At 45.3% G+C, this 27,597-nt stretch overlaps 1 protein-coding gene across 4 annotated transcripts in view; it reads left to right on the top strand.

The window, feature by feature from the left end:
- The first annotated feature begins 6,430 nt into the window (after window positions 1-6,430).
- The window catches only part of PPP2R2A (protein phosphatase 2 regulatory subunit Balpha), a 44,406-nt gene continuing 23,239 nt past the window's right edge, over window positions 6,431-27,597 (top strand). Inside the window, exons 1-3 of one of the 4 annotated variants that reach the window (XM_061472487.1) lie at window positions 6,431-6,460; window positions 9,650-9,713; window positions 13,456-13,530. In XM_061472487.1, the coding sequence (XP_061328471.1) occupies window positions 6,446-6,460; window positions 9,650-9,713; window positions 13,456-13,530 (154 nt within the window). In that variant the 5' untranslated portion in view covers window positions 6,431-6,445. Of the gene's footprint in view, window positions 6,461-9,649; window positions 9,714-10,891; window positions 11,082-11,177; window positions 11,455-12,533; window positions 12,839-13,455; window positions 13,531-27,597 lie in introns of those variants that run through there. The other 3 variants (XM_061472490.1, XM_061472486.1, XM_061472489.1) reach the window with 3 other exon arrangements.

Genomic DNA, 27,597 nt, shown 5'->3' on the forward strand with positions numbered 1-27,597 from the left:
ACATAAAATCCTACCCAGCACACATTTTTATATGGAGATCCAAAGGAACTTCAGGTTTTATTTAGTAAATAGCAATTATAGAGTCATTCACAGAGCAAAGAGAAGTCAGACTTAAGGTTAAGTGCAGTGAGATAACCCAACTGCATGAACCTCGCTGAAGAAGCCATTATTGTTCCTGCTTTTAGAAAAAAGGAAGGAAGAAACGGGAGGATTTGCTGAGTTCATGCAAGAAATGGGAAACAGAACAGAGACAAAAGCCCAGATCCCTGAAGTTCCTTGTCAGTCTTCTAGTGAAGAACTTACCCTTGCTTCTTATAAAGAAAGACTATGGGGCCAATCTCTTTTTGATCAGTGCTGTAATCTTTTTCACTAAAGGATTTCAAAACCTCTTGACGCGCATCAGGACCCAGTGAAGAACACCACTGTTTACCTATGCACACAGCTGAACCCTCTGTGGGAGTCCCAGAAACATTAGACACTGGGAAAAAACAAAGGTCTGATGGTTTATTACTGCTGTCAACAGACGTCCTAGGCATGTTGGAATGCTCCTCATGGAGATCTTGGTTTGAATTGTCTCATGGCCAAGCCCACATTTCTAAATGCAGGGAGTAACACTGGATAAACATCCTTCTGGTTCAGCAAAGTTACAGCGGTCAGGTTGGGCCCTGGGGATGGCATTTTCCAACCCACTCTTTATTGCTTCCCCAGCCTCCCCTTCCAGACCAGTGGCACACCAGTTGCAGAGGAATTAGGTGGTGCATCCAGAATGGATACATTCCTGAATTCCCTCACAACAACAGGGCTTTCCTGGTAAATAAACCATCACAGTCACAGCGGAAGCAAGGCACTTATTCCATGGGAGCCCCATTTGATTTGGAGCACTGTCCATCACATCATCACTGCTGTGTGGACGGCAAACATCACTCTGGAGTCAGCAGCTTCCTATGACTTGGGAGGGAAGCAGTGGCCAGGCTCTGTGGAACTGCAGATTTGGCAACCCTGGATGAAGCCAGTGCTACACCCAGGCTGCTTCCAACAGTTGTGCTGATGCTGGCACTACACAGGGGAATCAGAAGAAACGGCAAGCAGAGAAGGAATCTATTTCAAGCTGCTGCAGGAAACACCTCTGCAAATCAGCTCTGCAGCCCCATCGCCTGTCATGGCTGCTGTTAATTTCTTGTGGCAGATCCAAAGTCCAGTTGTCTCATTGTCATTATTGTTCTAAAAGGACAATAGAGAGATGGTGCTTTAAGCAAACAATTGCCTCCTTGTGCAATGTTCCATCTAACACAAGGAGAGGAACACTGAGCAGAGACATGGCCAAGAAATGAGAAAACAGGGAAATGAAAGTGGGTACAGAGGTGACATAGAAAGTAAAAGGATCTTTTCGCACAGATCTGATAACAGCTTTGTTGTGTCATCATTCTGCTGAGGATCCCTAAGGAATCCACCTGCCTCCATAGTGTTGGGTGAGAGCTGGCAGAAAAGATTTGAGTTTCACATTTTGCTCTTGTATTCTGTGGAAAGCAAAGCTTTCCAAGCTTTGAAATGCACTTTTTTACAGTGTAGTGAAAAACTAAGGCTTTTCAAAACGCTTTTGTTCTTGTTTGGCGAAGTACAGAGAAAGAAAGACTGAGTCTTTGCTGATGGTGGCCAGCAACAACTTTAATTAGGGCACTGGTCTGTAATGTGACAGACCAAGTTCAAGATCTTGGAGAGAATCAAGCAGAACAAGAACTTAAATTGAGTCTCTTGGGAGAAACATTTATGAGGGAAAAAAATCAACTCAAAACATTGCACTTTGCCTTCTTATCTGAGGTAATTTCATGGAAATCACATCCTTTAAGTAAAATGCTATCATTAATTTTGTCTCCGGGTATGGTACCACATAACTGCCATAAAGTATTTGAATAAGCTCACTGTCATGTTCACACTATTGATAAGAGCTGCTCAAGCATGCTCTGAGAAACCATGCACTGCTTTGCTGAGGCCCAAATGTTCCATTAGAGTCACTGCAGGCTGCAGCTCCATAACCTTTCACCCTTTGCCTGTCCTGGGTGTATTGTTCTGCCCCTTTCCTTCTTGTGAGTCCATGTAACTGCAGCACTGTTTAGTGAACCAGAGCACTGAACTGTGTGACTGTGAGAAGCATTGATGCAATCACAGCCCCCCTTCTGCTGCATCTGGACTGATCAGAACAACCAGAGTGTTGTTTCTGCAGGGGCTGCGGAGGAAGAAGTGTCTGATTCCTTTGGCATGGAAGCCAGTACCTTGCTTAGCATGATACAGAGATGTGGATTATAAAGGCTTTAGCAGCAAGAGAGTTATCCTGGCAGTTTTGTGGGAAGTCAGATATCCTGGGAACCCCCTGTAGTTGCTCAGTGAATGGATGTTCTTGGTAATTTCCTGCCTCCTATTGGAAACACGACTGATAAGCTTGTTGATTTTGCAGAGCCCCTGTAGAGTCCAGGGAGCTTCCACTTTGTGGGAAAGATTTCTCGTTGATGTCCAGTTCGGACTGGACAAAGTTTTGGGAAGATGAAATTTCTCTCAAACCAGGAGACTTTCTTCACTATTTTTTTACTATTTTTTTTTTCCACTTTTTACTTTAGTGACCGTAAAGGAAAAATAATGGAACTGCAGAAACAGTTTTACCCAGTGGTAATGCCAGGAATAACACACCTAGCTCCATGCAAGCTCTCAATGCACTCTTAAGCAAAGTAAAAGGAGTCAACCTGAACCCCGTTTGAATAGTTAAGCCCTGCACTAGTGGCTCAGATGAACTCATTTCACTTTGCATGCAACACACCAGGCAACTGGTATGTAACGAATCATTGCAGCTCAGTGCAGTGACTTGTCAGACGTATCAACTGGCTCCTGTGTCCTTGTGTGACCATGCTCGAAATTCCTCACAGTTTACACGGGTGGCTCTTTATGAAGATATCTGGATGCCTTTTGGATCCATCTGTCCCTGTTTACTGTGCATTGCATCATTGCATAGACACGCCATGTGAGTATTGAAACCTCTGCAGTTCTTACTCAAAGACAAATGCTGATACTTACACCTGTGTACAAATCACAACCAAGATTTCCCTCTTTGTACTTCAGCAACACATCCTGCTCACCTGTCAACACCCCATTCTAAAGCTGTTGGCAGGGTCTGTATGGAGAGCCTGATCTAAATGTCACTGCAACTAATGAAGATCTGTCTGTCCTGACTTCTGTGAGAGCAGGCAGAACGCACAACATACTCAAACCTAATTCATCTTTGTGCTAGGCCAGTGATAACATTTCTAGTCCTGAAATGAACTTTATTGCATATCCCCATCAAAAGGAACACTGCACCAGTGCTTACAGCAAGGACAATTCAGGTTTGCGTGCCCAGTCTTTGCCTGTGTCAGAGAAGGCACCAGCTCCCCCCTCCAGGACTCTGAAATACAGTGTTTGATGATAGAACGATGAGAAGGTGAGAGTGTAATTATAGATCCTAAGTGGCTGAGGTGCTCCAATGCCAAAACAGGGCTGTGAATGTTCCCTCTCGGAGACTTGACCTCCAGGAGGGAATGGAGCACAGTATCTCCCGTGTTTGTGCAGCTGGGGTAACCAACACAAAGAAGAGATTTTGATGAAACTAGAAAAAACAGCAGTGCCTCATGGGAGGGGGAGTGGAAACCCACTTTTCCACTTTTGCACTTTTTTTCCCTGCTTACCATTTAAGCTGCTTAAAGGAGGTTTGGTAACAGGCAACTGTTTCATGAGTTTTCGTTTTGTAATTACATGGTGGAAGAAAACTGAGCTCTAGAAACATTTCCATGGATCCTCTGGACGAGCAGCAGTCGCGTGTGCTCAGTAACCCTCAGACTCTATCTGTAAGCTCTAGGTAAAGGAGAGGGTGAGAAACCTGAGGTGAAGTCATACTTCTCAGGAGCCTGGCCTTTCACCTTTCCGTGCTGCTGTTAGCAGGCCGTGTACTGCATGTTCTCCCTGATTAAAGTAGGATGGTGAGATTGCAAATCGGATTCATCACCTACACGGTCATTTACATCGATACAGAGAATGTGCCCTAAAAACCTCAGGCTCTTTGCCATGACTGCAGGCAGGGCTGTCACACCTCCAGTCTCTGTGCTGCTTCAGTATTCCCAGCCCAGCACCATCACCTGCAGGTTCCAGGACTCTTCACATCAGACATGACTTTGCCAGGCATCTGCATCTGGTATGTGGGGTCTCAGGGCACAAGAGGCTGCCATACTGCTCAACAGTGGCTTCTACTGAGGGCCCAGCACACAGAGGAGTCCTCCTAAGGAACACATCCTCCTCAGCCATAATCTTCTCACACTCTTCACTTGCAGGTGTGCTCCCTGCATCCCAAGGGGAAAAAAAGAACTAAGAAACCTGTTTACAACCGGGCTAAATGCAGCCACAGTGTGTGTGAAGGGTGGCAGAGCAGACGGCCTGGCCACAAATCACACCAGACAATGGCTACTGCATGTGAGGCTACATTTCCTTCTATCCCTGCTAAAGCATCTGCTTTGCATTGTTACAATGAGGAAAACAAAGGCTCTGCATGTGCGCTGCTGCCTTGGGCCCCCAAAGGTCCCTGGTCCTCAAAGCAGGGTGAGGAAATAGCCTCAGACAAGTAGCCAAGTTGATTCCAAGCCTGTGTGCCGTGAGCTGTTTTTAAAGCATGTTATAAATGTTTTAACTGCAAGACTGCTGCTATGAACTAGTTCAGTGCTATCATCCCCACTTTATTTCCAATTAAAAAAGTAGGAACAGAAAGCATTTGCTCAAGGTCTCCAAGGGAATCAACAATACAGCAAGGATTAGAACTAAGGATTTCCTGTCCGATCTGCAAACCACACCTCTCTCCTGTTTACAATGTGAACTTATTCCCTAGCAGAAAAGCCATGTGAATGGAACAATTCATTCTGCTATTTCGGCCTCCCTTCCTTCCCTTCTCAGTTCATTCCTGGCCTTGCCTTCCAAGCCCGTTAGCAGCAGAACTGTGTGACAAAGCAAGCAAAGAAAGTTTGAGAACAGTTTCAGGTGCGAATACTCGAATCATGTTTGTTAAATGAGAGAGAGTTTGAAACACATCAAAAATAGCTGAGAAATACGTGCTTTTGTTAATGAAAAATGAAGCCAAAAGATAAATGAGCTTGAACATGAAGGAGTGAGTTAATGAATTACTAAAGCAAATCATGCCAGTTACCTGCACACGTCATGTTTTGCACAGGAGATACCTGTGCAATACCAGCAAGGGATAGTGTTACTACTCAGAGTAAGTTACTACTAATATTTCCACTTATAGTTTACCTTAAGTGCATTTTAAAGAGAGAATATTTCTAGGCTCCTTGCATTTGCTTTCCTTTTCTGTATTTGTTTCGGTTTAGAAGTCACATTTTCACATTGCCCTCTGGGATCAAAAGCTAAAAACTCCTTGGAAAAATAAGCTGAATTTCTTATGTCTTTTTCTGATTCCAGGCCTTAGGACATCACCCTGCTCGCACCCTTTATGTACCAGGAGAAGCCAGCAACCCCAAGCTGACTGAAAGAACAAGACTCCCCTAGAGCTGAGGATCAGCAGGAAGAATGCTTGAGTTCAAAGCCTACAGTGGCATTTTATTCCACATTATGTATTTAATCATCGCTTCCCACAATCCATGTTTTTTAAGGAACATTTCTCCTGGCAAAGTCGGATCACTGATGTGCTAAGTTTCTACATGCTGTTAGCACCACACAGAGCTGGCAATTAACTTCTTAGTGCAAAAGGCTAGTAAAATTACAGGCTTCTTCAAAGTACAAAACCATGATTCCAAGGAGCTGATGGTAATCTCTTTGGATCAGTTGGCTTTTTTCTCTGTGTCAGTAACAACGGCTTCAGTGATACATACAAGATAACTACAGGGCTTGAGCTAAGCCTTATACTTACATATCCCTTTTGACATAAACCTGTGCAGGTATAATTCTCCCAGCTCATAGTGACAGATAATAGTTCATTCGTTTCATTAAGGCATAGAAGTACTTTGTCTTAGCAAATCTAAACCAGAAGATGCTAATCCCCCATGTGAAAAATAACAGGGAAATCCTATAGAAGGCAGTGTTCTTAACACACTTGCTTTCAACTTCCTGCTTTTCTGAAGCAAAATTGTATCACAGAAGACTGAGGCTTCTCTTTCACTTACTTAGATCACCTATAGAGGTTTGTTAGGAAGGGAAAATGAAGCCTTCTGTTCCCTCAATGACACTACAACCCTTCCCCAGAAAGAAATGTTTGTGTATAGAGGCCATTAAGAGTTTGGAGGTTTCAAAATACCCCAAACCAAACCCATTCAAGGCCCTTTGCAGTTCTGTATCTTGGCTCCTCCCCTTCCTTCAGTGTACCCATAAAGGTGGTGAGGACCAAAGCTCTTCTCACCTGTGAGTTCCTCTGTGCTTCTCAGAGATGCAGCATGTATCAGTTAAGTCAATGCATGAAGTGCTTTCCTCACCCCCAAGATAGCTTTTTATCGTAATTGTTGCTGCTATTGCTGTTCCTTTCATTGAGCTCAATTTATTCAAAGAGACTGAAGGTTATTAATTATTCCCTTTCTAAAGGCTAATAGGAGAAGGGAATCTTAATACTTGTTAAAGTGTTCTCTGGGCATGGAATTACTGGTTTTGCTCTATCTTGCTGTTGTCACTGCTACAAAGAACCTGTTTTTTTCTCTTTAGAATGGTGAAAAGTGGGGCTGGAAAGGACTAAGGCATCTCTTACCCTTAGGCAGGGAGCAGCTCTACTTAGACTATTCCCAGTAGGAGGTTATCTAATCTGCTCTTAAAAGTGCCTGTTAGTGGATGTGCTGCTGAGTTTTTTGGCAATGTAGTTCAGTGTTTAATCTTTCTTGTTGGAAGAAAAAAGACTTTGTGAGTGCCCTGTGTTCATGGTGCTTAGTTCAGGATGACTGTTCTCATTTTGTTTCATTTTTGGTTTATTTCCTGCTGCTGGCGGGTTCCAGAGTTCCAAATTATGCTGAGGTGGAAGACTCACAGTGCCAGGTTATCCTGAAGGATGTGTTTTGTTAACTGCAGCTCCTATGTTACAGGAAGAGCTAAATCTAAGTCTCGTGAATCCCCTGGCTTATGGCTGCAGCTTTAATGTCAGTGGGATTGGTGGCTTCTCTTGGGTTTTCTTTGGCCTCACCCTCAAATAGAACTAACCAGAGTTTGTAAAAAACATAGTTAAGAAGTTTAAGAAGAATGTAATTTTTCTATATACCTCAAGTTATCCCTTTTTCTTAGTTTTTAACCCCTAAATAAGGGGATATCTTCTAGATGAAAAATACTTGTTTTCCTCCCTCCAAAGAGGTGGCTCCTTTCTACCTCTAAGGCCTTTTTCCTTCTTTTCCACAGGTCTTGTTTTCCCTGTATCCTTGCATGGATTTTTGCTCTTGCTTTAAAATAATCCTGCCAAGATTCAGGTCCATGAATCCTGTACAAATTGTGCTTAAACAATCCATTAGACTAATATTTTGCAAACTGCAGTTTCAATCATCATAATTTAGACGTGCTCTAACCAAATCAGCTTCAGAGCTGGTTTCAAACCTGTCTTGCAAACTACTTCCATAACGACCATACGGAATTCTTCCCAAGTCTAACTGGCTCTTCTGTGTGCTTGCACCAGGCTAAAGTTAAGAAAAAAGCCTTAGTAATGTCTATGAGAAGATTCTGAGGCTTCCCCTTGTAATAACAGAGCTTTAACCCAGTGAACTTCACGTTTCTGAGATGACACGAGTGACTTCTTTACCAGAATCAGTGAGGTTTTGTGTCACAGGTTTGCTCAGTGGTTACAGCACTATTGCACAGGCCTGTGACGTTGTTGGCTTTGGGAAATGGTTCTTTAGAAAATCACTGTTGCAAAGCGAACTGAAAGTCATGGACCATCCTCTTCTGCTTTTGACCACTGCTCATACTTGACTGATGAGGAGAGGATGATGTGCTGTGCAGTAATACACAGATGCTCACCACTGCCAGAAACGTTCTCCCCTTTCCAGAAATGAAGACCAGTGACTTTGGTGGAACTGCTCTAGTGACATAGGGTGCAGTGTATGTCTTTGCAGTGCTCAGGTTTAGGATAGCAAGGCAGGAACTGGAACTGCTTAAGCCTTTGTTTAAACCTTGGTTTTAGCTGAACATCTCTGGCCACTTGGGCTTTACAGGTGGGTTAAAATGAATGCAGGTTGAGTAAATACTGTCAGAAAACTCAAATGAGAGCTGTGCATGGCCACAGAGTGCTCCTGGCCCTGCAGCAAGTGTGAAGGACCCGCCTGAGCCAGGCTGGTGTGGATGTGACCTTGGGAGGTCAGAGGGGCTCACCCTGGGAGCCTGCCGGAAGCTCATTGCAGAGGCAGGGGCTGCCTGACCTTGTGTTCAGCATGAACTCAATGTGGCAGCATTAAGGTGTGAGTCAGCACTGTTTTGATAGTGGTGGTTAATGAAGAGACAATTACCTGGACTGAGGAATGGGGAAACACAGGGCGAAGATGAGCAAACATTTTCTAGGAGCAAAGGCTGTGAAACGCTCTGCCAAAAAGCAGTGGAAAACTCTCAGTGAGGCTCTTCAAGCCAGCCAGAGCGAAGCACAGAGGAGAAGGCTGCAGGGAATTGTGTTGCCCTGAATTAACCTGGAGGTGACCCCAGATTGCTCAGCTACTACTAAATACCAGTGATAATTTTGGTGATAATTACTCCCCTTATTTCTAAACTGAATTGTAATTCATTGTAGTCTTGTCTAACGGGTCAAATCACTGGGAAACTAAAGCAGGCAAAAAGTGAGCTGCTGACAGGGTTCTTTGAGGCATTGGTTGTTTGATCAGTGCTTTGACATTAATAGATGTTTTATTGGCTGCCAATCACGTTTTCCATGTTGATGTTTAAGTTGCTCTAACTGAGCTCCTGATTGATGCTGCTGTGAACTGGCCACTGTGTGTTCTCCACTGCCCTTTAACAAATACAACCTGAGAGGCTTTTCTGTGGAGGACTTGTGTTGTGGGAATTAACAAGTGAACACCCACACGGTGATTGTGATTCCCCAGATGTCTTACTAATTACCCAGGCTGTGATTTAATGTTATTTATTATACTTCATTATACTCTATAGCTCAGTTAGTTCAAAATAAAACCCTGAAATGCTGGAATTAGGATCCATCCTTCTGGCACCATGATATTAAATCTTTTCTAAGAGGGATTTTGTTTTAATTATAAGGTATATACTACAGCTTCATTAATTTCTATTACGGAGCTAATTGCAGGTCTGATTGCCTCTTGTTTTTTTAAGCAACAAGTTCTTGAAATGATGCTCATCCTACTCGGAAGGCCAAATTCTGCAGTAATTGTACAGAGGCAATGGATGAATTGGACTTGACTTTCCGTGGTGGCAGGCCGATTCTGTTGGGGTTGAAAAGGATGTTTTTAAGGGATCCTGACAAATGAGGAATGTAGCTTTCCTTCCCAGTCCGGTGTTGCCTAAACATGGCCACAAACGTGTAGAACTGGGTGAATTTGCTCTTGACCTCTGGGAACCGTGGACCTGGGTGTTAGGGCTGGCGTGATCCCAGAAGATCCCGTCTCGGTTGTGACTGCTTCCCAACTTGTGCTGTGCCTGGTTTCAGATCTTTGGACTGCTCGCAAAATGGACTAAGCAAACCACTTGGTTCCAGGGATTCCCAAACTTCGGTGAGTTGCCCCGGAATGCCCTCTCTACGCCAAGTCCTTTTTCAACCACTGCTGTTGTTTCTGAGATTGGTTTTAATTGCAGGCGTAGAGGTAAACCTGCATTTGTCCACAGCAGTTTTCAACCTGGGGGTTGCTGGTGCCTGTTTGTGTGTGTGTGTGTGGAGGTGTTCAACTCCTGCAGTTCCGTGCTTTGGGCTGCACTTGACTAGAACTCAGTGCTCCTTCGCCTCTTTGGTGTGTTGAGCTGGAAATGCACTTGGTGCAGGTGGTAACTTGGGAGACTTGTTCCAGGGCACATGGCGAGGTTGTGGCAGCGCTGGGTTTGCAGGATGAGCTCATGAGTGTCCCAGTGAAATCTGGATTAACAAGATCTACCCAGCCTGAGGAGAAAGAAGACGTTTGCACAAACATCTGTGCAGGGAAACTGATGACTTTCACAAGATCCTAAATAGATCGTACTGAATCAATTACCCGAGTCCTGTGTGTGAGCCACAGCTGAGGCTTCGACTGGGACCCAGCGAGCTAAAAAGAAGCCTTCATCCCTTCCGAGCCAGCGGGAGCTGAGCCAAGCTGGGCTCTGCTGGAAGCCTTCCTTTGTAGATCTCGCTGGCTGTCAACGTGAGAGGTGGCGGAGGCTAAAAATGGCTCAGAGCACGGCCGGGTGTATGCAGGGAATAGCAATGAGAGCGGCAAAGCCGCGCTTGGGCTCCCCAGTGAAACCAGAGACGGAGCCTGCAGACGTTATGGAAAGCGTCCAAGAGGGCGGAAAATGTGCATCGAGCAGGTTCTGCGGCCGCGGCGAGGACCTGACGCGGGAGGAGATGGCAGAGAGGGAAGTGAGGGAGTGGAGGAACGGGGAGAACCAACCCCGAACCCCGGCGACAAGGCGGGGATGCAGTGAGGGGGTGAAGCGCAGGGGGGGCACCCCGGGGGCGATGGGGACCCTGCAGGAAGGTTCGCCCCCCCCCCTCCCCCGGGATGAGCCCCCGGCGCTGCGGCTGCCGCCCAGCCCGAACGCGTGGACACTGCCCCTGGGTGCGGGTCCGCCATGACACCCGCCATGACACCCGGCCCTACGGGGGGCGGCGAGGGACCCTCTGCCCCGCCCTCCCCGGAGCACCGCCCCGCCCGCCCCGGGTGACGTCACCCCAGCTCGGCCGGCGCCATTTTGAAAGTGAAGCGTTCGGGGGGGGGCCGGAGCGAGGCGCGGAGCGGGGGCAGCCCCGGAGCGGAGCCGGCCGCACCCCCGCCGCCATCCGCCGCCATCCGCCCCCCGCCGCCGCCCCCCGCTCGGCACCGGCGGCTCCGCCGCGCAGCGCCGAGCCCGCCCGACCCGCCGCGGCCGCTATCGCGAGCCCAACATGGCAGGTAAGGGGAGGCTGCCCCCGCCGTGCACCGGCCCCTGCCGCCGCCGGGCGGGGAGGGGAGGGGGGGGCTCAGGTGAGGCTGCGGCAGCGGCCTGCGGCCGGGAGGCGGGAGATGGGCACCGGGCACCTCCGGCCCGGCCCGCCGGGGCTGTGCCCCCCGCTCCGGAGCGCCTCGCAGCCTGCCCCTGCCTCCGCCGAGCCGAGCGGCCGGCGCCTGTGCTGGCTCCCGGCCCCGCTTCCCCCATTCCGCCTGCGCCTCCCTGGGCTTTATTCCTTGATTTTTTCCCCGTTCTGGGAAATGGAGCTTGCCTCCCACCCACCGCTTCCTCCTTCCCTGCTTCAGCGGGGGGGGGGACAGGCATGGAAGCAGCAAGGTGGAGGGGCTGGGCTGGGGGAAGCGGGTGTGTGGAAGTTGGGGGTTCAGGCGGGGGGGTCTCTGCCTGTTTCGGTTCGCATTGTGCTTGTTCGCTGCATTTATTCTCAGGTGGAGTTAGGAGAGAGCGTGCAGAGGTGCTGCTGGGCACGGCGAGGTGCCGGGGGTGCAGACGTGCCTGTGTCCAGAGCGGGGCTGCACCCTTCCGTAGGGAGCAGCTGCTGAGCGCCTGCAAACGAGACTAGAATTGGGCACAGGATGTAATTAAATAACACAGGTCTTGCTGTGTTCTGTCTCATTCCTTCCTGTGCCTGCTCCCCATTTTGCATCCTGGAGTGCTCTGCTCGCGAGGCTGGAAGTGTGTCTGCATAAGGCATCTCTTCCCTCTTACTTCTCCTTGCAATTTCTTCTGTTGGAGATGTATTCATCCCCCTCCTCTGCAAATGAATTGTCTTTTCAGCGCTTTGCGCTTGGAGGAGCGAGCAGGGGGAGGCTTGGGTAGGTTTGTGCCTTGCCTTTTCCCCCTACACCATATGCCCATGCTCCACCCTCCTCCTCTTTTTGTTTCGGGAGGGGGGGAAGTGCCAACTTGGTTCAAGTAAATGGGATGAAAAAGAGAATTTTTGCCTTGCGTAGAAAGAGCAGTGATTTTCCTTAAAGCTGCCCCCTTCAAATGCTTCTGTGGTGCCAGCTGCTGTCTGACAAACGAAGAGGCTGGAGAGAGGCTTAGAGGAAAATAGCTTGCATGGGATTTGGGGGAGAGGTGTGCGTGGTAAACCTTCCACTGCAGCTGCAAAAGGCAGCTTGACATCTCTCGCGTAGATACGTGCACTCGCCTTCACCTTCTCAGGTGGTGCAGCTTGAATGTCTGTAATCCTCGAGAGAAGAAGCCAAGGGAAGTAAAAAATGCAGATTGGGCTCTGATGTATTCCAGCACTTCCCGACCCCTTTAGACCTGGTCCATGCTGGAAAGATTATTTGGGGCCTTCCAATTTCCTTGTTTTTTGACTTCCCCCCCCCCCTTAACTTAGTGTGAAAGAGGGAGGAAGCCCCTTCTGTTTTCTTTGTGATCCCCAAAGCCATACAGAGCTCTGGATTAATGTGTAGGTGCCATCTGTTGCTCAGCCTGGTTGAATTGTGTGGAGGAAAAGTTCCATTTTGACAGTGGCTTTAGGGGGAAAAAAAAAAGCAAAGCAGAGAGCGGCAAAGCCCATTTCAGTCCCTTCCTGTACGGCCTCAGCCCGGCAGTGATTTGCTCAGAATGAAATGCAAAAGAACTGGGTGGTGATTTTGGTGTGTGTTTTGGTGGCAGGGTTCAAATGAATCACTGCCTTCCGCCCAGGCAGTAATGTTCCTCAAGTTTTCTCTTCGCTCCGTGTTCTATGGTAGTAGAACTTGTTCACATCTGGTTGCTTTGCTTTGCTGCTCGGATTTGCTGCTTTTTGTTTGCAGGCTGGTAGTTGCTTTCGTTACTTCTAGGAAGACACTCTAAAAGCGTGGTAAAATCTGTTTCTTTAGCCTTTAGTATGGAGGTCGAGTTCGGTGCTTTCGGAGAAGAAGGATTCGAATGGATGCTTGGTTTCTAGCGAGGGGAAGGTTGGAATGTGCCAAAACGCACAGCTTTTCGGTGGAGTTTTGACTTCTGAAGTAGGAAGAAGCTGGTGGGAAGCAGGATTTTCCTGCACGCTCATTTTAAATGCGCAGTTAAAGTTGGCACTGGCAACGCTACCGAGTCCAGCGAGCTTTTGGCGACGGAGGAGGCTCTTCTCGCTGCTGCTGCTGCTGCTGCTTACAGGGGCTTTGCTAAAGCCGTGCTGGACGCTGGCAAAGGGCTCCTGACAAAAACAGTATCTGTAAAGGAAAAGGTGGGGAGGGGCAGCTGGGGATTGTGCTGCTGCGGAAGTAGGCGGCGTGCACAGCGCTGCCTCGAACTGTCAGCCTGGAACTGCTGAGAGCTCTTTGTGCTGCTGGGGGGTCTCATGTCTGTGATTGTGTTTTTTAGGAGCTGGAGGAGGCAATGACATTCAGTGGTGTTTTTCTCAGGTGAAAGGCGCTGTAGATGATGATGTAGCAGAAGGTAAGAGCAATATTTCTTTTACTGCTTATTCTTGATTTTTTTTTTTTCTACCGCTCAGGGAGGGAGATGCGAATGCAACCTTCCTGAAATACCTTGGTGTTCCTGCATGCAGTTGAGCAAAGCAGAGAGACATTTAATGTGCATTGAGATACCTCGATTCAGGATCAAACAGCACACTTCTTACAAGGGCTGAATTCAGGCTCCTGAAATATTTTGCTGGAGTTGTTCACCAAGGTTAAGCTTTTCCTGTCACTCAGCTTTTGAGCTGTGCTTTTTCCTAATCTGCAGAATGGGGAATGTGGTACTTGCATTCCACAGGGAGGTGTTGGGAGAATTAATTAATGCTTGTGCTCTTTGAAGATCTAACTGCTAGATAAAGATCAAGTAATTTTCCCAATCTTCCCAGCTCCTGTTAGCCAGGAGAAGAAGAAAGCTGCATATTTGTGTGTGCTTATTGTACATTGTGTGTTTGAAATAATACTGGGAATTGCCTAAAACTTTTCCAAGCTGGCAGTGACAAATGCCACCTTACACTAAGATGGCTGCCTCTGATCGTGACAGCAAGAACTGTGCTTGTTTTCTTTTCCTTGGACTGGGGATCATGAGGGGGATTGTACCATCTCTGTGCTGCTCCAGCACTGTGCTGAAGAACATTTCCTCTGTGATCCTTTTTGAGGGAAGAGGATCATTTCCTTGCCATGAAGTTCTGTTTGCAGCACGCAGCCCGTGGATCATGAGTTAGATTTGTTCTTTTGCAAGCAGTTGGCCTTGGCACTTACAGAATTTCCATAAAAAAGTGGGTTTTATGTATTTTAGATGCTCTGAGTTACAAGTGAGATTAATGCTGTATTTAGAAAAGCAGTAACTCCGGTTTCCATTATTTCTCCATTAGACATGTGCTCAAATTAAACTTCCAAAGGCCAGAACAATCCGTATAAACACAAGTGACTTGGTTTTATTTAGTAGCTGCAGCATGTGGCAAATGATGCACTTTCACAGACTCCTGTTGTATATAAGCTGCCTTTTGGAAACAGGAAAGCTGTAGCAATTCTTTAAGTTGAATTTTCAGTTCTTCAGGAAGTCTCTTTTAAAGCTTGAGCTCAAAACTACTCTGAAGTGCAGTATAATTTTTATATCCATGGCAGACTTTAACTTCTGTGACCTTTCATTGCGTACCAAACCAAATCCCTAATTAGAACAAATACTGAGGAAGTCGTGGTCATCTGGCTGGTGTGTGCAAATAATTCTTCATTAAAATAGACACACTGACAAGTATGTAATAGCTATGAGCTTCTCTATGGAGAGTAAAAGTAGCTTTTACAGGGATCTGGAAATGCAGGAGTCAGGAAATACTCGGTCCTTAACTTCCTTAGTATTGTACTTGGTGCGGCAGGAGATGACTTGCCAGCCTCATGCTTCCTGACAGGTTAGCACTGTCCTGTGCAGTGCTGGAGTTCAGGGGAGCTTTCACTGCCAGTGAGCTGACCAGCCTCTGTTCAGGCAGTCAGGATGCTTCCAGAATTCTTAAGAATGTCCAATTTTGGTTTTATGGAGGAAGCACCTTCTGATTTTTGTGGCCCAGCGAGCAAAGAGGAGTTTAATTCCATTGTCAGATATAGCAGACTTGGGATGAGTCTTAACATGCGGACCCTTTGATGTAATGCAACGCACGGTGAAATTTTGGTGCCTGGATCCTGGAGAGAGGTCCCGAGGCTGGTGTTACACGTGGTTGTAATGAATTTGTTGAGCTGCAATTCTCTTCCTGTGTATTCAGCTCTCACAATCCATGCTGGAAACGGTTGAAAGCCAACTGTCTAATCAGAGTGCAAGTGCAGCTTCCATGCAATCCTTTGAGTTCTTGTTATGCTTTGTAGTGCCTCCCTGTGATACTCTTGGACAGGTTAATAGTATATCAAGCTGGTTGCATTTTTCCTTTTTATTAGCTGTATTTCTAGCTTCAAGCTTCACTTGAATGAAACAGCCTTGTGTGATTCCTGCAAAAACTGGAGCAGCAGCTCTGTGTGCTTCTGGTCCTCCTTCAGAACACCTGAGGATGAGTGGAGGTGGCTCTCAGTGGAGTCTGAGGACCTTTTTGCCTCCCTGCCCTTGTGTCTTCTTTCTTGTGGCAGGCACCATGGTGAAAGCTAAAGAAAATCTGGCTGTCTGAAACTTTAATTAACCGCTGTGGTCTGCAGCTAATGAGTACAGACCCGCATCACGTCTGAGACTGAGGACAGTGCCACGTGTGTGCTGTAGCACCCAGGCTGTGGATCACTGGGGTTTTTAATGGCATTAGAGCTCAAACTTAAAGTAACTTTTGTTGTGGAAAGCTGAAACTTCACTAGTAACAAAGGGAACAAAACAAACCTGAAAGAAACAGGAGGTTTTGCCTTCTGTTTTCTTCCTGCTCTTAATGTGGTGTTGACACTGGAAAGCTGGCCTCAACTAACCTAATAAAGTGTTAACCAAGAAAACTATCTGTTTCATTGTATTACTCCATAGAATGCAAACCCAGTGGCCTCTCCAGTTGCCTATAAACCAGACCAATGGAGGGTAGTGTTTTTAATACAGTGATAGTGGCAGCAACACTAAAAAGCCTGCTACAAACATCAGTACACAGCTCCCAGAGCACCTGAGGTCAGATGGGATGGTGGAACCTGCACATATGTGTAACCTGTAGTTCTTTAGATCCTTAGGCTAGAATGATTGTCTATTGCAAAGTCAATACTTGGTGGCTTTGATGGCTGAAACATGAACTCTGATATATACGGTTCTTAATTTTCTGGCTTTGTAAGTACTCTGTAATAGATGTGATGCTTTCTGTTAGATCTAGTGAGGGTGAAAGCAAAAGAAGGGGGAAAGCTGTAACTAAAGCTTGAGGAAAGGTGATGGCAGAGGGTTTGTACTGGGGACCTGCCTGTGTGGTTCTGCTGTGGCAAAGCTCCTCTAACTTGAGGAATATGGATGTGTGAGGGGCAGAGAACTAGCCTCTCTTCTCCTGGTATGTATGGAATTTATCCTTGGTTGTAAACTGTGGCCTGGCCCTATTGGATCACAAAGTTAAGTATGGAAATGCTGTTAGGGTTAGCTTAGGGTCCTTCATTTGAACTGATGGCCAGAGTTTGCCTTTTTGTGATTTAATGGCCCAGTGCATAAGGGAAAGGGTATTTTTCTCCCTTAATTTTATATTTACCTTGCTGGAGCCTATTCCTACAATGTAGTTGTTGGTTTGGGACTTGTTTTTTTCCTCTTCTGCTCTTGTGTTCTCCAAGATGTGGCATAATGGCAGCTCCAGTCAGAAACAGCTAAGACTTGTGAGTTTAAACTGTCTCTGAAAACTAGACACTTGCTTAGTGGAATGAGGTTGTACTTCAGAACAAATAAAGTCAAATTTGTTTAATTACTTGGCAAAAGGAAAAGAGTCAAGCTTCTGTCTAAACGTTCTTTCAAGTATAATCCAAAGATACGTAAAAGTCTGATAGTCTGGGTCTGAGGAGGGGTGCTAGGAACTTGAGTCCTAAGCTTTAACCCTGAGTTTGACAAGTTGTTTAACCATTTCATGTCCAAATGGTCTCTGAATTAATAACCTACGAGTTGTTTCATACTCAAAACATTGCTGTAGTCTGGTTCTTTTTGTGTGCATGATGAAGAGATGAAGTCTCTTGTTTTTTTTTCCCCAGCCCCCTCTTTTGTGTGTGGTCAGAAACACAAACAAGATCTGACTTCTCCCTCACTCAGGAATGCTTTCTCTATTTGATTCTGGGTATGTTATATCTTCTGAGTGTAGTTTTGTGTTTATTTTTGGCAGACTCCAGAGCTGCAGAGCAGCTATGGGAACTGTTGTTGCTTCAGTGATGGGAGTTTGTCTTCAGTGCACAAAAATAGTTATCTCAGAGTAAGGAAAACTGAAGCCAGGAATGGGGACTGCTGTAAAAAGCAGCTTACCATGATCTGGAGATCGCCATCTCTTGCCTTACCAGAAAGCTTTCTCTTTGTCAAGTAACACGTATCTGTAGTAGGGGATTCGAGCTGCTGAGTCTGCTTCAGAAGGCTGCTTAGCTCTGTCCTACCAGTCTGTTGTTCCTAGAGGCACATCTGGTTCTGTAGGCTTACAGCAACTGACGAGTAGGGGCCTGTGCCTTGTAGTTGGAGGGATGTTACTGGCATCATTTGGGAAGAAGGGCTTCTACCAAGCTGTGTTTGTGGGCAAGAGTCACAGAAGAGAAATGGTGGTGGTATGGAAGTCACTGATGGGTGGTTTTTTAATGGGAATTGATGGAGTAGGAGGGCAGCAAAAATTAACAGAGAAATGTAGCAAAGGTGTGAGAGGTTGCAGTCATAATGCTGAAGAAAGTCTGAGGTATAGTTGTGGGAGGGAGCTTAATTTGGGGTTTGGAAGGCTGTGGTTATGTTCTCATAAGGTAACATCAGTTAGAAGGAGCAAGGACTAGTAATGGGTTTGGTTATAAGGAGTAGTTTAAAATATGCTGTAGGTAAGTAAAAAGCCAGAAGGTTGTGGCCCTATTCTGTATTCCTAAGTCTGCTTCTGTATTTCAGCTCTTCTGTCTTCAGCTGTTTGCAGAATGACTGACTGTATCAAGAGAGAGAGAAATAGGCTGCTGTGTTGCAGGAACTGCTGCTGTGGATTGACTAAAGTGTTCAGCTAAAGTGCAGAGTCCCCCACAACAAAGAGCATTTAGCAAACAGCTAAATAGTAAGTGGCTGTTGAGCTCCCTGAAGTTATTCAGTGCTCACTCTTGACATGGGTTTGCTAGCTGGGCACTTCAGCTTGTCAGTCATGCTGACCGGTGTTGTTCTCTTACTTCTCTAATGCTTTGCTGTTCTTGGAATCTTTCTGGCTTAAATTAAAAATGAGTTGGAAAAAGGAGTGAGTGTTCTGTGTTGTCAATACGGTGGCTCCAGTGATCAAACCATCAGACTCCAGCAGTACAAAGGAGTGCAGCTTGGCTCGCAGTGCCAGTGCTGGTGATCACAGCTCTCTGTCAGCATTGTGAAACTTCATAGCTTTTAATTTTAAAGGTGCTAACTAAACCATTCAGGTTTGGGCCTACCTACCCTACAGATGGGCTTCTTGGGTAGCTGTAGCTTCATAGGATGCTTTGGAAGAACTAAAATGAAGAATAAAACTCCTAGTGGAGGCAGTGCTGAAGTAAGAGTTAAGAGCTGGGTGTTGCTAGCTGTACTGTCTGCCTTCCCCCCCCCTTTCTGTTCTCTTCTGACTCGCCTATTTAGGCCATGGCTACATGTTTGGCAGCATTTCTGCTTAAAGAGGCACTCCTTTGCACTTTGCTGGCACAAGTGCTCATGTAGCTGCACAATCAAGTTGTTGAGGAAGCTGATCCAGCTGAAAAATACTGAAAATTGTGGTTGTGACAGGATTAGTTTTCAGCCGAATTGAACCCTGATCTGGTTCTCAGTGCTCTGGGTGCGCTTGTGCCAGCATTGTGGGGAGGTGATCAGGCAGCTCAGAGGAACACTAGGAACTCTGAAGGGTGGCTGGTCTCCTTATAGGACTTTACATACAGTCAACACAAGACCCTGCTGTTACAAATGGTGAAAAGGACTTCAAGCCTTTGCTCTTCAAGGTATATACTTGGAACATGTGCACTCTGGAGCCCAGCAACAGAATATATCCAGTACTGGTACTGTAACCTTAAGAGACTGAATTACAGTACTGGCCAAATAAAATAGTGGAAGCTTTGGCATGGTGCACAGAGGTCCTGCATCACTGGTCATCATCTTTTGGATGTAAAGACTGAAGCTGGTCCAAGTCTGTGCTGCTGCTGAAAGCAGATGGACCTGGAGATTTCTGCTGGGTTATGTTGTGGTCACATCAGATCCCTGAACTTCATTCAGGCTGTGTGGATGTGTAAAGAAGGGGTGATGAAAACATGGGCCTGGGGGCAGGTGGGGGATGCAGAACTCCCTCATCTGGTAGCATGAGTTTAGGTAGGTCTAAGGCAGTTGTCAAAATGCTGTGCAGTGTGGCAGTTCCAGATGCTTCTGAAATGGGATGGCGTGTACACGTGTGCAGGAGCGCATCCTATGGCATTTAGCACTGGTGTAAATAATCCTACCGACGTGTGTTTTGCAGCAAAACTAATACTCAGAATAGGTTTTCTTTCTTCGGTGTCTACAGGGGAACTATGCGGAAATGACGTTTGTTTAGCATTGCTGCTAGCTCTGTTAGTGAGAGCTGTGCTACTACCAGCAGAGTTTAGTTTCTTGGGAGCAGTTGTAGAAAAGTATACCGCTTAAATGGGAGCTGGATTACTGACTGATTGCTTTACTGTAAAGCACTTAAAAGAGAATCTGACAAATGGTAATCTGCTCTTACTGTGTTTTATCACTCTTAATATGATTTGAAAAACGGATCCCTTGTTTGGGGTTTTGTCTTCACCTAAACTAATGTATTGTCTTGCATTTAAATGCTGTAGAATCATGCCTGCCTTGCTGTAGAGCTGTTTAATTGTACAGCTGGTTAAATCTGCAATGTACTATGCCTCTTGTATATACCTCAATCACTGATGGTACCAAGTTAAGGCTACTATTTGTTCTTTCCTCTTTAGGACACACCATGTTCCCAAAGCCACTGCATTAGTATGAGATGCTTTTCTAACTGCCTGAAGGGTATTTTCCATATTTTCAGTGCTTTATAACATGCAGTACCATAACTATGTCTATAATACCTTTAGCATGGAGCATTGTGGAGTAAGTCAGAGTTCAGGGTTCATGTGGAACTGAAGTTTACCTTCTCAAATGATTGAAATGAGAATAACTGAAATAAATGCAAAGTCTTGGTATAGGTTGGCACTTGTGAATGTGAATAGAGACGACAGTTACTGTGTTCCTATGAGGATAAAAGGAGAGAAATACAGGAAGCATGCTACTTGATCCAAACCAATTCAGAATAATCTCTTTCAAGACGCAGCAGTAGTTCTTATAGTCAAAATAACTACAGCTGGTCAGTCCTCTAGGTTTTAAACTTGAGTGGAATAGATGGAATTACAGCTTTGTTATATTGCTTTATGGCTCAGTTATGCTCTTACAGCATGTACTAGCTAAATGCTGCTTTTGTAAGGTTAGTATGTAAGCGAGCTGGAAATAGAAAGGATGTTGTCATTCTTTAATGCTGTTACATGAGCCTTTGTGAAAATGAGGGAAGCCTAAAAAGGTGTCTTGTGTTCAGAGGCAAAGTATTGATGCTTTGTGTGTGTGTGCACTTGGTAATGATTTTATTATATAGCAGGGCTTCCTTTACACTCCTGCTCGCTTTCTGGCTCCCCGGTGTCCTGCTTGAGGACACTGCTCTGGGCAGCAGGTAGTGTTACACAATGGGTGGTCTTCTTTTCTGCGAGTGGAAGGTTTTGGGGTGTTACATTTGCCCTACATTAAGATGCTGGCCAACGAGGCATCGTGTACTACTAGTGCAAATTGATAAAAAAAACAAGTGCAAGAAACCTGGAGAGGGGCTTTGGACGAGGGCCTGTAGGGACAGGGCAAGGGGAATGGCTTTAACCTGCCAGAGGGGAGACTGAGATGAGCTCAGGCAGAAGCTCTTCCCTGTGAGGGTGCTGAGGCGCTGGCACAGGGTGCCCAGAGAAGCTGTGGCTGCCCCATCCCTGGCAGTGCTCAAGGCCAGGTTGGACACAGGGGCTTGGAGCAAGCTGCTCCAGTGGAGGGGGTCCCTGCCTGTGGCAGGGGTTGGAGCTGGAGAAGCTTTAAGGTCCCTTCCAACGCAAACTGGTTTGGGATTCTATGATTCTGTAATAGTACTGAAAATAATTGAGGCCTCTGTGCATGCCTGTGAGTTACAGAACGAGGAGGGGCTGTGAGCTTCTGCATCCTAACTTATTGTGCTTTTGTTGGGCACTGGAGGAGAAAATATTAATTTGGTCAGCCAGTCTTTATAAAAATGTATTTTCCTCTGAGCAACCCACAAGTGGCAGCACCATTAAAACCAGCCTGTGCAGGCCCCATGTTAAACCCCTTGGGCAGTTACGCTTGAGTCTAATTTTGGAAGAATTACAATTTTAGGGTCAGGAAAAGAGGGTTTTAAACGAGTTGTGTTATAAGAGAGATTGATTTCCTGGGTCTATAGAATGCATTTTGTGTGGAAATGTTTCTCTTTGCATTTTCAATTGTAGTTCTTACATTAATGCTCTGAGAATAATGCAGTCTCCAAGCACACACAGTTGGCACTCGGGGTTTGAGACCTTGAGAACAGATAATTGCATATATTCAGGAGCAGTTGAGGTAACTGAGACTTCAAACTATAGCTGCTTATTTAAACTTTAGAGTAATTTCTAATACATTCTTGTCTGTCAAACGCTAGGAGCTGTTTTCTTTTACCATAATGAATAGAAAAAGTATTCCAGGGACCATTGTTTGATTCTTAAAAGTAGTCATGTCAGCTGATCTTTCTCCTGTTGGAAGATGATGCACGGAAATTCTGCCCTGTGTGTGTGTGTGGTGCTCATAAATGGAGTGTGAAGGACGTGTTTCATATAACTTCAAATTTCAAAGTCAATTTGGCCAGCAGACAGACCAACACACTGAACTGAAACTTGAGCTTCAACGCTCATAAATATATAATGGTTCTTCAACACACTTGTGTAAGAGTTACTGGACTTTTTTCCAATGGAATTACAGAACAAAGTAACTTGTTAGGTCATGTTCTTGGTGCATTGTGTAAGGATTAATTCATACAAATGGTGGAGATCATTAAAAAATAAAGCCTTGGATTGTCTTTTAATAATCCTCCTGTTCAGCTTGTTCTGGAGTGTGGCCTTGGTATGGAAAGAGGAAGTAAAATTCACATTGCCTCCTGTCTTGCCTGTAGGTTCATTGTCACTTCAGGTAACTGCTGCTGCTTCTGCAAGAGATATGGTCCTTCCCTGAGCCTTGGCTTTGAGCTGACCCAGATTCCCTTAGCTTAGTGATCACTTTGGGAGACTGTCCTGGATGAAAAATGTCTTGGATTATTTGCTTTCAGTTTAATTGTGTCCCGAGTTAGCTTCCCCATTGTGATCAGTCAAACTGTAACATGCTTGTGCAGTAGGTAGTGGTGCTGCAGGGATGGGACAAGGGATGTGAGGGGTGAATGGATGGTTGCTTCTCTTGGAGATACAGTGATGGTTTTAAGGCAACATGTGAAACTGGTGCTGCGGAAAACTTGGCTCAGCCTATTCCTTAGTCTTTTTGTGCCTATAGCAGATAGATCCTTGTGCAGGGTTTCATATGGAAAACTGCACTTCGAGCGAAATGAGATTCGTGTTTGAGGACATCTCTTCTAAAAGATCAATATGAACAAACAGCGATTGAAGTTGAAGCCCACAGCCGTTTTCATTCCATTGTCTGGCAGCGTGAGAATGGCACTGCTTTAGAGAGGTAATAGTGAAACATTCATAAGCTATTTTGCAGGATGTGGAACTGGCAATAGTGGCTTTTTGACAAACCTGTTAGACCTTTCTGTGTATGCTTCTGCCTTTTCTCAGTCTGTTCGTATCACAGCTCCAGTTTTACCTTCTGAATCTGTATTTCTTTTTTGTTTTCAAGAACTGCCCAGGATCTTTCCTCTTGCTCCAGACTCTTCTGGAAGTGATAACCCACTACTGAAAGTGGTGGGGGCTGGTAATGTACCAGTTGTGTTACTGGAGCAGAACACATGCTGTGCTTAACCCAGCAGTTTTGTCTGTGACAATATTTGGATGCCTCTGAGGGAAGTGCAGCAGGAAGAACATTTAAACAAAACAGAACACTCAGAGATTCTGCACATCAGGTTGTTGGCTCCCTGGAGCCTGTGGATTTTTCTCCTTGATTTGACCTGAACAAGCTTGTACCAGAACCTTAGGAATAACAGACATCCACTTGTTTCTGCAGCATTCTCATCTTTCTGCTGTTTCTGAAAACCAAGGAAGTATGTTCTAAGTTGTCATCTACAACTGTGCCACTAGGTCACCTCTGTGTTCTGGGGCTCTGTGCCTGCACAAGGGTTACTAAGCATGTGTGGTGTTAGGAAAGCTGCCATGACCCAAGTGATTGCATCCTATGAAGGAGCGTTTCTGGCTCAGTCTTTGCTTCTTACTGTTTGCTGTCCTTTGGAAGAAGTCAAGAGAAGGTGGTGGAGCAGCCACAGAGCCTCTTTGGTCTTGTGAGCTTGTTTATGTCTATGTTGAGTTCTTTTTCCAGAAGTTCTATAATTATGCAGTGTTCAACTGGAAGTTGTTTGGCACCTTCCCATTTGTGTGCTTTCTAACCAGGCTTTTGACTGAGGCTCAAGTTTCTCAGAGAGCTGTTATTGGTCTTGAACTTGTTACCAAGTTTTAAGTTTAGATTTAAACTTCATTATCTGTGTGGACAAAAAGGAAGAGTAGAAATGGAGATAATGCAAAGTAATCACCCTGCGTTGTTCCATCTGGAAGGTCAGTGGTCATTTTAATCCCCCCATGCTTTGTTTTCCCTGTCTGGACACAAACGTGATTTTTCTGCAAAACAGAGTTCTGAAACTTCTAAAAGTTACTGCAAGGACCTTTAAGATCCTTGCAGGACACTAATACAAAACAGTCTCCATTTTGTTTGCTTCTGTTTTTGTTGTACAACTCTTCCAAAATCCAAAGAAAAGTTCCTAATCTATAAGTAGAAAAAGTAACTAACTTAAAAATCAGGGTAGGTGTTTTGCTCATATTAGTAGACTCTCTCTCTGTATATATATACTTCTAAGATGTGTTATAAAGAGTCTGCCTTAAAGTTGTCAAGATCTGTAGATTGCATATTTTGTGTCTAGAAACGAGTGTTAAGGATCTCTGAAAGTCCAGGCCAGAAACTAGTATTGGCCTCTGCTTAATAAAAGTGTGTTTTAAGAAGCTGAGGCCTGCATGCTTGGGCCAAAACAGAAACGCAGGGAAGTACTTGCCAAGTGAGTTAACAAAAAAGAAGACTCTTTTTTCAGGTTCCAAGTGCCAGTGAGAAGCACATTAAGTATTAAAATGAATTGCTAAAGGAGTGAATACCCATGGAGAGTGAAGAGATCAGAAATTTCTATTCAGCAGTCACTTAGGACTGTGCATTCATCTCTGCTGGAAACTTCAGTTGTACTTGTGACCTTCACAGGCACCGTGCTTTCCAGCAGGCTGCCTGAAGCCCATGGGGTGAATGTGCCTGCCTCCCTCCTTCCTTGCCTCCCCCTTCTCTTAGTGTAGGTAAGAATGATTTTTGCTTTCATTTCCCTTAGAAGGAGGCACTTTACCTGTTGTCTGAGCTACAATGGTCTCTTGCATTCTACACATGAAGTTTAAAAGCCTTGGAAATCTTTGGCCTTAGCTTTCGCACCTGAAATAGAAGCTTTGGTCAAAGACTGCGTAAGAAGTCTGAAGCAGCCATATGGCTTCTAGGAGCTGTTTTTATATCACCAAGTCACAGAATTCCAGTAGCTGCTTCTGAAAGGCATTGCCAAGCAGTTATACTCTGCTAAAATACTGCTGTTAATTTTCCACCTGCAGTGTATGTATTAGAATGGCTTCAGCAAAAGAGAAAATCAAGATATTCCAGTGCTCTGAGACTGCAGCATTCTCAGTGACAAGAAAGGCACTGCCTGAAGGCTTCTGTTATGTACATGCAAAACAATGGCACAGTATGTTATTTCCAAATATATTGTTATTTGCAAACAGAAAACCAACCGCTGGCTTTTCTGTGCTCTGCAGCCTATTGAAATCCTGGCTGTGATTCCAGCAGAGATTTTTCCATAAATAGCTCTGTACTACTTGGGAACACAAACAAGCCTCTGAAAACATCTAAAGTAAGGTCTGCTGAGGGGACTGTTGAGCTGGTATTGTTAGTGTGTGCTGGGGGGTAGATACTGTGGTGGATGTGGACTGTTTCGGGGGGGGGGGGGGGGCCTGTCAGCAGCATTTGAGAAGTAGCTGCTGATTGGAATTGGTTTCAAGGACTCATATATTACCTGGCTTGAGCATAGGGAAAGCACTAATACAAACAAACGGATACAAGCAGCAGCAGGTGTTTTCCTTTTAGTATTGAAGTGTGTGTTTTTTAAATAACAGCCATTAGTTAATGACTTTAGGTAGTAGTTCAGGTAAATACAACCAGAAATGATTGAACAGACATCCAAATTAAAGCATCCTTTTAAAGTTTTTGCCAATTGGATGTTTGCTTATGTGAATGGAGAGCTAATTTGGTAGTGCAGGTTTTTCAGGTGCTATGTAGGTGAAACACCCTCTTGAACAAGTAACACAAGGTCAACTTCAGTGTAGATCTGTGCAGCTATAATTGGTGTAAACTATCTTGAGTAAGGTAATTTGTTGTCTTGAGGAGAAGCTTGCAAACGTCCTGTGCATTAGGAGAGATGAGTGAATCCATCCATGTTCTGCCTGGGTCACAGGGCTGATTTCTGCTAGGCCTGCTGCTTGGAAGTGTTTTTTAACAAAGCCCCTTTTACAGGGACTCAAAGTGCATGAGAATAACTCTGGTACTTGTGGAACCCGTGCTGAGTGGCAGAGACACTTCTGTGTCCTGCTCAGCCCCTGCTTATCGAGCAAATGTGTTTCTCATCTGTCACAGTGGAATGGGGATGGCATCGCAGAGGACGGGCTGACAGGACCTTGGGAGCTTTTTAGTATAGTCTCTCAATGCACATCTTTCAATTACAACTATTAGTCCTGTTGGATGTGTGCTACAAAACCTTCATCTGTGGAGATTCTAGAGTCTCAGAAGCATATACCTGAGATCTGAGCTACCCACAGCCTTGAATGACTTCTTTCATAATGTCTAAAGTCACTTTTGAAGGAGCACCTGAAATTCCTGTGTGGGGATTGCGCTCTGGTCTTGAATGGAAATTACTCCTGATACCCATACGAGGCAGTGACTTCATGCTATTAACTGGATACAACTTAGTGGAAGAACAGCGTAACTGCTGACACTTCCTTTTTTTAAGGTCTGGATGGTATTTCTGAGCTTCGTGAGATTCTTTCCCCCCTCCCTGAACATTCTTTGTCATTGCTCCTGGTCATATTGAGAACAGCTCCTGAGGAAAATGGAAGTATGAATAAAAGAGGCAATACAGCAAAACACTCCTGCTACCAAGGGTAATGAGCCTGGTTTCTGGAAAATAGATAACATTGCTGCCGTGTTCCTCACAGTGAGAAGGAATAAAGCTTGAATCGACCTCAGTCCGGTTCTTCTGGCGCATTTTGGGAAGCCTCATGCTGTGTATAACTTGTCATAGCATGTCTTGGGAGTGTTTTGAGCACTTCTGTAAGCATTGTATGTAAGTCCTGAAGGAGCCTGCTGAGTGTGTAGAGCTGTGACTGAACCCTAAGAATACAGGTTTTCCAGGCTTGAGACAGTTGTGGTCTCCTCAGTCTTCCCTCTGCATACGGTTAGTGGGATGTCCTTCACGTGCAGGTCAGCAGGAACGTTCTCAGAGAGGTGGAGAACAGCGGCACTCTTCTCCTCTGAATGGAGGAGGTTTCATTCCTCTGGTCCAGCATAAAGTTAATTCTGGAAAGTCAGTAAACCTGGGTTTTTTGCCTCGGCAGTGCTAAAATTGAGATGTTAGTTTCTTGGAAATTGGCTACGCAGGAACAGTTTGTTGTAACTTCATTAATGCTATGTTGTAAAGTAAAGCTCTGCAGGCAGAAAATACGTTGGAACAAGTTGTGTACCAGAGGACTAAAGCCAGACAAATGCTGTGTTAGAGCAGAAATAATCAGATCTGTTATTTATAAACCTTTTTGTCTTGACTCTTACGTTGCTCAGCAAGTCCCTCAGTTTTGAGAGTGATAGAACATTCAGGCACCTAAAGGGATCTTATATAAAGTAATTGTAGGCATGAAGTTAGTTCCTGCTATAGTTAGTTTTGCTCCCTATAATGAGATACGTAGGACCTGTATGTGATTTTACAGACAGAAGGACAGAAATGGCGAGTAACTCCATGACTAAATTCTCCACCATACAAACGTAACTGAACCTTTTTGTCATCTTTGTCCTGGAAGTTCTGTCATAAATGAGTGTAGGGTTTGCAGGCTGAAC

Source organism: Pezoporus flaviventris, unplaced genomic scaffold, assembly GCF_033815535.1.
Source record: "Pezoporus flaviventris isolate CSIRO_AGI_PZ_B2104156 unplaced genomic scaffold, CSIRO_AGI_Pfla_v1 ptg000071l, whole genome shotgun sequence".
Classification (NCBI taxonomy): Eukaryota; Metazoa; Chordata; class Aves; order Psittaciformes; family Psittacidae; genus Pezoporus; species Pezoporus flaviventris.